This window comes from Monoraphidium neglectum (assembly GCF_000611645.1).
Source record: "Monoraphidium neglectum strain SAG 48.87 unplaced genomic scaffold scaffold01570, whole genome shotgun sequence".
In the NCBI taxonomy this organism is placed as follows: domain Eukaryota; kingdom Viridiplantae; phylum Chlorophyta; class Chlorophyceae; order Sphaeropleales; family Selenastraceae; genus Monoraphidium; species Monoraphidium neglectum.
This window is the reverse complement of record NW_014012058.1, coordinates 1-13,126: the sequence shown is the minus strand read 5'-3', so window position 1 is coordinate 13,126 and position 13,126 is coordinate 1. Positions and strand designations below refer to the sequence as shown.

The 13,126-nt window shown below is 69.0% G+C and overlaps 2 protein-coding genes across 2 annotated transcripts; both read left to right on the top strand.

Annotated features, from left to right (window-relative positions):
* Positions 1-267: 267 nt before the first annotated feature.
* MNEG_8331 (Myosin-2 heavy chain) lies at positions 268-9,930 on the top strand (the record flags this gene model as incomplete). Its single annotated transcript, XM_014043197.1, has 11 exons — positions 268-294; positions 550-801; positions 1,104-1,208; positions 1,457-1,672; positions 1,821-1,955; positions 2,170-2,274; positions 2,453-2,533; positions 2,764-3,325; positions 3,602-8,835; positions 9,045-9,521; positions 9,910-9,930. 11 exons carry the CDS (start codon positions 268-270, stop codon positions 9,928-9,930), a joined length of 7,215 nt encoding a protein of 2,404 aa, XP_013898651.1.
* Positions 9,931-10,530: 600 nt separating this feature from the next.
* On the top strand, positions 10,531-11,574 carry MNEG_8330 (hypothetical protein; the record flags this gene model as incomplete). The annotated part of the gene is made up of 3 exons (XM_014043196.1): positions 10,531-10,806; positions 11,014-11,223; positions 11,434-11,574. 3 exons carry the CDS (start codon positions 10,531-10,533, stop codon positions 11,572-11,574), a joined length of 627 nt encoding a protein of 208 aa, XP_013898650.1.
* Between the last annotated feature and the right edge of the window lie 1,552 nt (positions 11,575-13,126).

Here is a 13,126-nt window from a genome sequence, read left to right as displayed (position 1 = left end):
CTCCCCCCCTGCCCACCTTCCCCGCTGCCACCCTCCGAATACCGCTGTGAACCGGGCACCTCCAGGTCAGCCAGCTGCAGGGCGAGCGCTCCTACCACATCTTCTACCAGCTGGTGCGCGGCGCGGACAAGCGGCTGCGGACGGCGCTGAAGCTGCCCGCCAAGCCGGAGGACTTTAAGTTCCTCTCACAGTCTGGCTGCCTGGTGAGTGGGCGCGCATTGCTGTGGTACGTGAAACGGCGCGCATGCAGGTTTATTTGAGCTGCCTATGCGCAGGCTCAATTGGTTGTCTAGCGTGAGTACACTTTTATGGATGTGATCAGGACAGGTCTCTTGGGACGCAAGCGAGGGAGGTCACCCGCCCGCGACCGCATTCACCCTCCCAAGTCTGCTGCGCTCTAGTCCGCTGGTGCAGGCCGCGCTCGCGCGTATGGCAAGGCCCCTGCTCAGTCGCCGCGTCACGTCCCCGTGATAGCGCTAGCTGTCCGCCTCGCCTCCTTACCCCTGCCCTCTGCGCCACCCCCCTGCTGCCTGCGGCTCCGCCCCGCAGAGCATCCAGGGCGTGGACGACGGCAAGGCGTTTGCAGAGGTCACCGCGGCGCTGACCGACGTGGGCATCAGCCCCGATCAGCAGGAGGTCCTGTTTGCCCTGCTGTCAGGCGTGCTGTGGCTCGGCAACATCAAAATCGTGGGCGTCACGGACGACAGCTCAAAGGTGGAGAGGGATGCGGCGCTGGAGGCGGCGGCGAGCATGCTGGGGGTGCCGCTGGACGTGCTGGCGCACGCGCTGACACACAAGAAGGTGCGGCAGTGGTGGCGGCGGTGGTGGCGGCGGCGGCGGCGGCGACGCCGCTCTTGCGGTCGGGACGGGGCGCCCGCTCTGCCGCGCGGGCTGGCTGAAAGCCGTTGCGTTTTGCGCTGGGGTGACAGCAGGCCTGCAACGCGCGGGCAACTGCGTCGGTGCGTTGTGCTTCTCAGCTGCTGCCGGTGCTGCGAATGCGGGCCGCTGCCTGGCCACACTGCCGACTGCGCCGCCTGGCTTGCTTCAAGCATCATCGGGTACATGCGCCAGCCTCTGCTGCTCACGTGGCGCATCGTATTCAGATCCGCACGCGCGACGAGCTGATTGTCAAGCCGCTCACCAAGGACGAGGCGTCCGACACGCGGGACGCCCTCGCCAAGGCCATCTACGCCGGCGTCTTCAGATGGGTGCGCTGCCGTGTCGGCAGGGGGAAGCGGGGCGGGCCGGGGCACCCAGCTGAAGCCCCGCCTTCCAGGGATGGCCCTCAGTGCCCGTATCATCGAGGGTGTGCGCAGCGTGAGTGCCAAGCACCATTGCTGCAATGTCCCTGCTTCCCGGGCCCTTCCTCCCTCTGCAAACCACCCTCCCTGCCGTGCTTTCAGCGCCCCTCTCTCGTTGACCGGCCCCTGACCCCCCCCCTTTGGAACCGCGCCAGGTGGTGACGCGCATCAACGAGTCCCTGGACACGGGTCGCCGCGGCAGCGGCCAGTTCATCGCCATCCTGGACATCTACGGCTTCGAGTGCTTCGCCACCAACAGCTTCGAGCAGCTGTGCATCAACTACGCCAACGAGGCGCTGCAGCAGCAGGCGCGCGCGCCCGGCCCGCCCCGCCGCCGCCTGCTGGGGCCAGCAACGGCCTCGGCCCTGCCTGTGGGCGCGTCTTGTCCGCGAGCTGGCGCCACAAGCCTCGTCCGCCCGTGAACCCTTCCTATCCTGATCCTCGCACAAGTTAAGCCCGCCTGCGCTTCTGCTCAGAACTCCATCCTCGCTGGGTGCGCCATCCCCCTCTGCTCCGCAGTTCACGCAGCACCTGTTCACGCTGGAGCAGGAGGAGTATATGTCTGAGGGCATCGACTGGACAAAGGCAAGGGGGCCGGCTGCTGGTTTGGGGCCAAGGGCAGATGCGTTGCCTGGGATGGGCGGCCAGGGACGGGTCCCAGGGATGGGTGGCCTTACGTCACGTCCCACGTGCGGCGTGTTCTATGTACGCCCTGCAGCATGTTGCGCTGATGGATCGACCCTGCATTCAGCACGGTCGTGCTGACAGCAATGCAGGGCGAGCCCACTTGGGTCAAAATGCCTCCCTGCCGGCCTTACTTCGCGCACTCTTGACCTGAGTCGGCCCGACCCACCCGGCCGGCCCTCAGGTGGAGTGGACGGACAACAGCGCCTGCCTGGACGCCATCGACGCGCTGCCCCCCAAGGGCCTGGGCGTGCTGGCCGTCCTGGACAGCCAGTGCAAGTTCCCCAAGGTGTGAGCCGGGGTAATCCTGATACTGGGTCCGCGCAGAGCAGCACGCGTCGTCTTCCTTGCAGATTGCGCACCAGCGCTGTCGCGCTGCCTGCTTCACCTCTGCAGAGATTTTTTCAACGTCGTCGCCGCCGATGCCCGCGCCGTGCCGCCTCCCACGCCGCATGTGACCCGCGCAGGCGTCGGACGACACTTTTGTCACTGCGCTTCGCGACGCCCTCGCCAACAACGCCATCTTCTCCACAGACCCGCGCCACCCGGTGAGGGGCGGGGCCCCCGAGTTCGCTTGCCGCCCAGGATGCGCCCCTCCCATCTCCCTGCCTGCTGTCTCCCCACATCCATGCACCCCTCCCCGCGCCACTGCCACTCCACGCACACCGCGTATCTCTCATCCCTCCGCACGCCCCTCCTCCCAATTTTGCCCCCCAAATTCTCACTCCTCCGCTCGCGCCTTCCCCCCTCCCCTCAAACTCAATCGCCCTTTCAACAGGACCAGTTCCTGCTGCGCCACTACGCGGGCCCCGTGGCCTACAGCACCGCGAATTTTCTCGAGAAGAACCGCGACACCCTCAACGCCGACCTGGTCGAGGTGCTGCGCGCCTCCACCAGCTGGCTGCTCTCCCACATCGGCGACGTTGTCGCGGACGAGTCCGAGGGCCGCCGCGGCGGCGGCACGGTCAGCAGCCGCTTCAGCAGCCAGCTCAAGGAGCTGCTGGCCATGCTGGACGTGACGGGCCTCCACTTCGTGCGCTGCATCAAGCCCAACGCCGCGCTCGTGCCGTCCAGCTTCGCGCCCGACCTCGTGCTCGGCCAGCTGCGCTGCTGCGGCGTGCTCGAGGTCGCGCGCGTGAGCCGCGCGGGGTTCCCCACTCGCTACCCGCACGCGGCGTTCGTGGAGCGGTACAGGGTGATGCTGCCCAAGAGCCGCCTGGCAGTGCTCGGCAGCGGCGGCGGCCGCGGCGTGCGTGAGGCGATCGTGGAGCTGCTGGATTCCTTTGGCGTCAAGAAGGGGCAGTACGAGATCGGACACACCAAGGTCTTCTTCCGGCCGGGTGAGCGGGCCGAGCGACAGAGCGTGCGTCCGCGGCGGGCGGACTGCAGTGCGAGGGGCGGGCGGGAGTGCATGCAGCACCTCTGCCATGGCCTCTGCCGGCGCTCCTTTCTTTGCCACGCTCCTTCAGGCCGTGTCTCCCCTTGCCTCAAGCCATTCACACGCCCGTGCACTTCATCGCACCCTTAGCGCGCCCCGCCCCCAGCTCCCAACTCCCACCTGCCAACCTCATTGCCCACCCCTCGACCCTGCCGCCCGCCTCGCCGCCCCACCACAGGCGTGCTGGCGTTTGTGGAGGACCGATGGGCGCGCATGCAGGCGGCCAGCCTGCGCGTCCAGGCCCACTGGCACATGTGGAAGGCCCGCACCGCGTTTTTTGCGCTGCGCGCCGCCGCGCGCCGCCTGCAGACCGACTGGCGCGCGCGCGCCGCGCGCGTCCCCTTCAACCAGCGCGTGAAGGAGCACCGCGCGGCGATCGTGCTGCAGAAGGGCTGGCGCGGCGCCAAGGCGCGCGAGCAGTTCCACACCGCCCGCGCCGCGGCCACCACGATCCAGATGGCGGAGCGCCGCCGCGCGCTGCGCAAGCGCTGCGCTGTGCGCCTCAAGGAGCGGCTCGCGCGCGAGGCGGCCGAGCGGCAGGCGGCGGCGGAGGCGCGGCGGCGGGAGGAGGGGTTCGAGGTGCTCAAGCAGCAGTACGACGTGGAGACCCTGGACGACGTGCGCGCGGCGCTCGCGTGCTACAGCGCGCTGCGCGACGAGCTCGGGGCGCGCGACCCCGAGGAGGTGCGCGCCGCGCTGGCGGTGTACGGCGCGCTGCGGCGCCTGGAGGACGCCAGCGGCGGCGCGGCCGCGGGGGGCGAGGAGGGGCGGGTCGCGGCGCTCAAGGAGGGGCTGGCGCTGGCGGCGGCGGCGCGGAAGGGCGGGGCCACGGACCCGGCGGCGCTCGCAGCGGCGCTCGACGTGGCGGCCGCTGCGCGGGGCGCGCTTGGAGAGGCCGAGGCCACGCCGGCCCGCGTCACCGCCGTGCTCAAGGAGCACGGCGCTGCGGCGGCTGCGCTTGGCGGCAACGCGCGCCTGCTGTCGGACCCCTCGGGCCTCGCCGACGCCGTCTCCGCGCGCAGCGAGATGCGTGCGGCGGGCCTCACCGGCGCCGCCGCGCTCGCCGCCGCCGTCGCGCTCGCCAAGGCGGCGGGCGGCAGCGCGCCCGAGCAGGTCAGCGCGGCGCTGGCGGTGCAGCGCGCCGCGGGCGACGCGGGCGCGGAGCAGGTGGCGGCTGCGCTCGCGTTCAAGCGGGCGGCCGTGTCCGCCGGCCTGCCGGGCACAGACGAGCTCCCCACAGTTGGCGCGCTGCGCAGGGCCGCCGCCGGCGCCGGCGCCGACCAGGTGGCAGCTGCGCTGAAGCTGCACACGGCTGCCGCGGCGGCCGGCCTCGACTCTGCCGAGCAGCTGGCCGCGGCGGCCGCGCTCAGCCGCGCGGCCGGTGACAGCGGGCCTGAGCAGGTCGCTGGCGCGCTGGCGCTGCAGGAGGCTGCGGTGGTGGCCGGCCTGGGCACGACGGCGCAGCTGGCGGCGGCCGCGGCCACGCAACGCGCGGCGGCTGGCAGCCAGCCGGAGCAGGTGGCGGCGGCCCTGAGGCTGCAGGAGGTGGCGGGGGGCGCTGGCCCGGAGGACGTCGCGGCGGCGCTGGAGCTGCAGGCTGCGGCCGTCCAGGCGAGTGTTGCATCCCCCGAGGCGCTGACGGCAGCGGCGGCACTTGCAGCCGCGGCGCCCGGCCACACGCCAGAGCAGGTTGCTGCAGCTCTGGAGCTGCAGGCTGCGGCAGCCGAGGCGAGCGTTGCTTCCCCTGCCGCACTGACAGCAGCAGCAGCACTGGCAGCCGCGGCGCCAGGCCGCACACCAGACCAGGTTGCCGCGGCACTGGAGCTGCAGGCTGCGGCAGGCGAGTCGAGCGTTGCTTCCCCTGCGGCGCTGGTGGCGGCGGCAGCTTTGGCTGCCGCGGCGCCTGGCCGCACACCAGAGCAGGTTGCTGCAGCGCTGGAGCTGCAGGCTGCGGCAGCCGAGGCGAGCGTTGCTTCCCCTGCGGCGCTGACGGCCGCAGCGGCCCTGGCAGCCGCGGCCCTCGGCCGCACGCCAGAGCAGGTCGCCGCGGCGCTGGAGCTACAGTCTGCAGCAGCCGAGGCGAGTGTTGCTTCTCCTGCGGCGCTGACAGCGGCAGCAGCGCTTGCAGCTGCAGCGCCTGGCCGCACTCCGGACCAGGTTGCTGCAGCGCTGGAGCTGCAGGCTGCAGCAGGCGAGGCAAGCGTTGCTTCCCCTGCGGCGCTGACAGCGGCAGCAGCACTTGCAGCCGCTGCACCTGGCCGAACACCGGACCAGGTTGCTGCAGCGCTGCAGCTGCAGGCTGCGGCAGCCGAGGCGAGCGTTGCTTCCCCTGCGGCGCTGATGGCCGCAGCGGCACTGGCGGCCGCGGCGCCCGGCCGCACACCAGAGCAGGTCGCCGCAGCGCTTGAGCTGCAGTCTACGGCAGCCGAGGCGAGCGTTGCTTCCCCTGCCGCACTGACAGCAGCGGCGGCGCTGGCAGCCGCAGCACCCGGCCGCACACCAGAGCAGGTCGCCGCAGCGCTGGAGCTGCAGGCTGCGGCAGCCGAAGCAAGCATTGCTTCTCCTGTGGTTCTGGTGGCGGCGGCGGCACTGGCAGCCGCAGCGCCAGGCCGCACACCAGAGCAGGTCGCCGCAGCGCTGGAGCTGCAGGCTGCGGCAGCCAAGGCGAGCGTTGCTTCCCCTGCCGCACTGACAGCAGCGGCGGCGCTCGCAGCCGCCGCGCCGGGCCGCACACCAGAGCAGGTCGCCGCAGCGCTTGAGCTGCAGTCTGCGGCAGCCGAGGCGAGCGTTGCTTCCCCTGCGGCGCTGACAGCAGTGGCGGCGCTGGCAGCCGCGGCCCCGGGCCGCACACCGGATCAGGTCGCCGCAGCGCTGGAGCTGCAGGCTGCTGCCGGGAGCAGCACCCCTGCTGACGTGGCGGCAGCCCTGCAGCTCAAGTCAGCGGCTGCAGGCGCCAGTGTGTCTTCCCCTGAGGCGCTGGTGGCGGCGGCAGCGCTCGCGGCTGCAGCTGCTGGCCGCACGCCTGAGCAGGTTGCGGCTGCGCTTGAGCTGCAGGCTGCGGCAGGCAGCAGCACCCCTGCTGACGTGGCGGCAGCCCTGCAGCTCAAGTCAGCGGCTGTAGGCGCCAGTGTGTCTTCCCCTGAGGCGCTGGTGGCGGCGGCAGCGCTTGCGGCTGCAGCTGCTGGCCGCACGCCTGAGCAGGTTGCTGCAGCGCTTGAGCTGCAGGCTGCGGCAGGCAGCAGCACCCCTGCTGACGTGGCGGCAGCCCTGCAGCTCAAGTCAGCGGCTGCAGGCGCCAGTGTGTCTTCCCCTGAGGCGCTGGTGGCGGCGGCAGCGCTTGCGGCTGCAGCTGCTGGCCGCACGCCTGAGCAGGTTGCGGCTGCGCTTGAGCTGCAGGCTGCGGCAGGCAGCAGCACCCCTGCTGACGTGGCGGCAGCCCTGCAGCTCAAGTCAGCAGCTGCAGGCGCCAGTGTGTCTTCCCCTGAGGCGCTGGTGGCGGCGGCAGCGCTCGCGACGGCAGCTGCTGGCCGCACGCCTGAGCAGGTTGCTGCAGCGCTTGAGCTGCAGGCTGCTGCTGGGAGCAGCACCCCTGCTGACGTGGCGGCAGCCCTGCAGCTCAAGTCAGCAGCTGCAGGCGCCAGTGTGTCTTCCCCTGAGGCGCTGGTGGCGGCGGCAGCGCTTGCGGCTGCAGCTGCTGGCCGCACGCCTGGGCAAGTTGCTGCAGCGCTTGAGCTGCAGGCTGCTGCTGGGAGCAGCACCCCTGCTGACGTGGCGGCAGCCCTGCAGCTCAAGGCAGCGGCCGCGGGCGCCAATGTGTCTTCCCCTGAGGCGCTGGCGGCAACAGCGGCCCTGGCAGCTGCGGCGGCTGGCCGCACGCCTGGGCAGGTTGCGGCTGCGCTCAAGCTGCAGGTAGTGGCAGGGGCCAGCACTCCCGACGATGTTGCCACGGCTCTCCAATTGCAGGCGGCTGCGGCGGGTGCAAGCATTGCTTCACCTGAGGCCTTGGTGGCGGCGGCGGCGCTGGCCAAGGCAGCTGGCGGCAGCTCGCCGCAGCAGGTTGCCGCTGCGCTCCAGTTGCAGGCCGTGGTCGGCGGCAGCGCGGTGGACGACGTGGCTGCGGCGCTCAAGGTGCAGGCCGCGGCTGCAGGCAGCTCGCCCGAGGATGTTGCCGCGGCCATCAGGCTGCAGTCTGCGGCTCGTGCTGCTGGACTTGCCTCTCCCGACGACGTCGCTGCCGCGGCGGCCCTCGTGAAGGCCGCTGACGGCGCGGCTCCCGAGGACGTGGCGGCCGCGCTCAAGCTGCGCCACACTGCAGAGGGCGCGGGCCTGACCACCGCGGCCGGCCTCGCCGGCGCCGCGGCCCTGGCCGCGGCGTCTGCTGGCGCGTCCCACGAGGACGTGGCGGCGGCGCTGAAGCTGCAGGCTGCGGCTGCTGAAGCCCAGCTGGCCGGGCCCGAGCAGCTCAAGTCTGCCGCGGCGCTTGTCGCGGCTGCGGGCGGCAGCACGCCCAAGGACGTGGCGGCGGCGCTGCGGCTGCGGGCGGCAGCGCAGGCGGCCAACCTGGGGTCGGCGGAGCAGCTGGCGGCAGCGGCCGCGCTCGCCACGGCTGCAGGCGGGCGCTCGCCCGGCGAGGTGGCGGCCGCGCTGCAGCTGCGTGCGGGGGTAGAGTCGGCCGGCGGCCCGACGGAGCCGGCCGCGCTGCTGGCCGCGCTGGGCGGCGCGGCGGCCGCAAGCGCCCACGGCTCTGCCGACCCTGCGGAGGCCGGCGAGGCCGGGCAGCTGCTGCAGGCCGCGCGTGCGGCGGGCATCAGCGACCCATCAGAGGCCGCCGCGGCGTTTGCCAGCTGGGCGACCGTTCGCCACCACGTCTCCGGCCCCGACGGCCACGGCCCGACGCCGACCGACGCCGCGCGGCGCGTCCGGCGTGCTCTGGGCATGTACGGCATCGCGACCAGCCAGGGCTGCGGCGAGAAGCGCGACTTTGTTGGGGCGATCGGCCTGTTTGGCGTGCTGAGGGAGGAGCGGCTGACAGAGGAGGTGGAGCTGCGTGCGGCCGCGGCGCTGTATGGCGCGGTGAGGGAGGAGGGCCTCGCGCCCGAGGAGCTGCAGTCGGCGGTCGCCACGTGGGCAGCGCTGCGGGACGAGGCGGGCGAGGGCGTGGCGCCCGAGGACGCGCGCGACGCGCTGCGGGCGCACATCCAGCGGCGGCGCGGCGGCGCGGGCGGGGACGGCGCGGGGGCGGCGCGGGGCGGCGGCGTGACGCTGCACGGGGACCAGGGGGTCGGCAACGGCGGGAGCGGCGGCGGCGGCGAGGAGGTGGTGGCGCTGCGGCAACAGCTGCAGGTCGAGCGGGCGGCGCGGCAGCGGTATGCATCGCAGCTGGAGCAGCAGGCGATCGATTGGATGGAGCAGGTGGGTTGCTGTATGGACAGTGGAGGCGATGTGTGCAGAAGGGCCGCGCTGAATGGCAGCACAAGGCCAAGCCGTGTCTTAGCAGCCACTCAATCCTGGCTGTGAGTGCGCGGCACCCATCTGTCAGCCCGCAGCGGTGGCAAGTCCTGGGCGCACCGGCCCACCTCCCCCACCCGCCCTCCCAACCACCCGTGACTCAACCCCGACAGGTGCGCCTGCTCAAAGAGCACATCGACACCCTCCGCTCCCGGATGCCGCCCGGCGGCGCACCCCTCGGCCCCTCCACCCCGCCCGCCAACCGCAGCGCCGCCGACGCCGCCGCGGGCGCGGCCGTGTCGGCGCTCGCGGCGGACTTCATGGGCAAGGCGCCGCTGTTTGAGGACGACGCGGACTTCATAGCGGAGGTGGCCGACGGCGCGTCGTTCGCCCCGGGGATGGACCCCCAGTCGGAGCTGGACCTGCTGCGGCGCAAGTACGACGCGTGGAACAAGGGCTTCAAGGAGCGCCTGCGCACCGCTCAGGGCGCGCTGCGCAGCACGCGCGGCCGCGGGGGGCCGGGTGTCATTGACCTGAGCAGCATGCCAGACCTGTCGGCGCCGGGGCTGCTTGGGGAGGACGAGCCGGGGACGGCGAGGTCTGGGGACAGCTGGGACAACCCTGGTGGTAGCGGTGGCAAGAAGAAAAAGGTGGGTTGGCCGTGCCCCCGTGTGCGCATGTGAATTCGTGTGTGTGTGTGTGTGTGTGTGTGTGTGTGTGTGTGTGTGTGTGCGTGCGTGCACGCGCACGTGTGCATGTATTCGGTAGTAATTAGGGTCAGAGCGCGTTGGGTAATGCAGCAGCAAAACAAGCTGATTGGCCGTGCATGCACGTCATCTTTGTGAGCAACCTCTGAGCAACCTTCTACCTCACATTGTTCTCATGTCCCATTGCCACCCTCTGTCACCGGCGGGCATCGTGCAGGGCATATTTGGGCTGCGTTGAAAGCAAAGCGCTGACCACCTTGGGCTTGTGGCCGGTGTAAGGCGAGGGTCGCATGAATTGAGGCGGCGGCGGCCTCCACAAGCCGTCGTGCAGTCGACGGCGGCGCTTGGCTGAGGAGCACCCCTTTTCTGTGGACTTCCTTTCCTGCAGAGCGCTTTTATGAAAGTGCATCAACACCTCACATCTTGGACTGGGTCAGGGCAGCGACACAGATCAACAAAACACACAGCAGCCTGCCGGCAGGTGCTCAGGACCTCGGCCCCAGTGCCGCAGCTCTGCAGAGATCTGCTCTGTGCTGTCATGCTCTTCAAGCCTGTCGTGATCACATGCCTCCCCACTGCTCATGCGATGGTGCGCTCGCGAGCCTGTCTTCCGATATCCTCTGCTGCACCGACAAGAAGGCAGCCAGGAGGCGTGCGGCTGCTCGCGATATTCAGCCGATGGCTGGGAGTGAAATTGCCATTGAGTTTTGATGCATCTCTTCTTTTTTGTAAGCAAATGTGGGTGGACGTGTGCAGCAATGGCACTGCTGGCTCATGCATGGCGCTGGTTGGGGGCAGGCTGGCAGCGCTGGCAGCAGTCATTGTCACGACTGTCCACACAGCGCACGCAGCTGGTTTGTGTTTGTCGATAAATTCTTATGTTGTTCATTATTATAGGCTTTTCCTGTATCGGTGTGCCTACATTGCGTCAGAAAAACCTCTCGCAGGCGCCATGGCGGAGAAACCGAGCTTCGAGGTTCGGAGCAGCGAGTTCCACAACATGGAGCCCAGAACTCGAGAAGATCGCTTGGCAGCTCGTGCGCGGGAGAAGCTGGAGCAGAGCATGCTGCGGGCCCGTCGCGGGTGCTTCCACAAATATGAGGACCCCGGAAACCCCGTGGTTCCCGAGCCAACTAGCCCCATGTATTCTACAGAGACTGAAAGGTTCAAGCGGGACGTCGCAGGGGAGATGCATCAGCACAAGGTGGACGCGTTGATGCGACAGCAGGTGCGCTTGCGCTTGTGTGCGCTCTCGCCGCTGCATTAAGTTGGCGCGATGCTTGCATGCAATACCACATGATAAATGTATTTTTATACGCATGCAAATGGTTTGACGCCTTACTAGCAGCTTGTTGGAGAGAGCTCGACTTGGTAGGCAGCCCACACATGACAGGCGCGCCCAGTGACTTGCGCATTGTGGCGCGCTGCAATGCAGGAAGTATACGACCGAAAGCGAGTGGAACAGATGGAGAAAGAGCAGCAGCGGTGGGATCGGATGGCGGCACAGGCGGCAGAGGAAGCGGCGCGGATGGAGGCGGTGCGTGCTTCGGGCCTGCGCGGGAAGCAGAACCATGGGAGCGAGCACTTCAACATAATCACACTGAGCTACCACGAGACGCCTCAAGGCCAGACACTGCAGTACAAGGTATGAAGTAGGTTCTCATTGGTGCGCAGACCCATTGCTTTGCGAGAACCCATACACAAGGTACACAGATGGCTAACGTCAAAGCACCGAAATCAAAAGCTGTCTCATCCGTGCCACATGCTTCATAGCTTGTCTTGCAGTGATGAGCACAGCACCCCAATAAGTTCACGCCACGGGCTCAAAGAGACATTGCACACACTTTGGACGCAGGACGAGGTGACTCGCTACCGCGCGGTGCTGCGCTCCCAGAACCTGTTCAACAAGAACCACTCGGTGACGCACAACATCATTACCGGGGAGGCGCGCCCCAACCCAGTCCCAGTGCCGCCTGCCCCGTCACCGCCGCAATAGGCGCACATGGCGAGCATAGCTTGCGATCAAAGTGCATGCACTCTTGACTCTCACAGCATGCAAGTCGCGGGATGGGAAGGGCTGCTGAGTGCGCAGTGCGGTGGTGTGGGACAAGGACCAACATATATGGCAGACACGGATGACTTGCTTCGTTCCCTGGAAGGCCATACGAAAGCGGCAGCAAGCAGCCAAGCATGCGTACAACTTCATCGTAGTGTTTTTTGTTGTTGGTGGCATGTACAGATGTTTGAGTGGAAAGCGTGCGGTGTGCCTGTCAAGCATTCTCTTTCACTTGTACACAGTCGGTTGCACTTCGACGCCCAAAAGAAATGGTGTTGCGGGTGTGGTAGCGCCAGCTGGGTGGTAGGACCGGTGTCATGATTGCGCCAGCCGTTGTCAAGATTATTGACGGCGCTCCCAGCATGCTGGGGGCGCCCGGCTCGCACTCCTGGGCAGCAAGCGCCCGGCTCGGGCTGCACAGCGTGCGCGTGTGCCGCAGACCGATTGGGTCGGCGGTTGTAGGTGGCAAGCGGGTCACTGGCGGGGTGACGCATGCATATGCTCGGGTCAGCCGCAGACGTGCCTTGCTTTGCGTTTGTTGCAGAAAATCAGACTTGGAGGTTGTGGCCGGTCACTGAGAGCAAGGATCTGGCAGACACACAGGTATCAGGCAGGGCTGCGGCCGCGGGAAACCCCGAGAAACCGCCGCTACTGTGGGGGGCGCCAGCCGACGACGGCCCGCACCCTGCAGTAGTCCAGGAACAGGCCCGGGAGCAGCTTGGCAGGCTCCGCGACAGTCTCGCTCCGCCGCCGCCAGGGGTGGCGGGCGAGGGGCCACCAGGCCCCCCACCGGCGCCCACGACAGCGTCACAACATGCTCCGGAGTACCGCCCACACTGGTTCGACCCATTGCCAGAGCGACCATCACCAGCAGCGCGAGCACAGGACCAGGAGGAACGCCAACAACATTGGGTGCGGATCGAGGGGGGTGGGGGCCCTCCACTCACAGCCGCGGTCTGGCTGTTGGGGGACCCGGGTGAATGGCGGCCGCAACAGGCCCACGCGGGCCTTTGGCGCAGCCTTCGCACAGCCATGCTCTCGGCGGTGTGGGGGCTGCGCACACGCAGGCTCGCCACGGGCTCGCAGTTTGGCCCCACCGACGTGGGGCGGGACTTTACTGCGGCCGTGCGGCGCCTCGTGCGCGCCGACTGGCTGCGAGCTACGACGGACATCACCGACATGCAGGGCATGCGGCAGAGCTGTTTTTTTTATAGACAGTCGGTTACACGGGGGTAGCGAGGTGCCGAGCACCTGTGTGCAACCTAGATGTTAACAGGTGAGCTGTGGCCATGTGCGAGGTAGCCCAACGCGCGACATGCGCAAGGGGCGTGAGCAGGGCCGATATGGCACCGGGGGGAAACCCTCCTAACCCCCACGGTCAAGCCACAGGACCGGCCCGTTCCCGTCAGCACCACGATAGCTTGAGGGCCGTGGGCGTCAGGTAGCTCGGCACACAAGCTGCACCGCGCGCCGCAAGCGCGTTGCCGCGCCC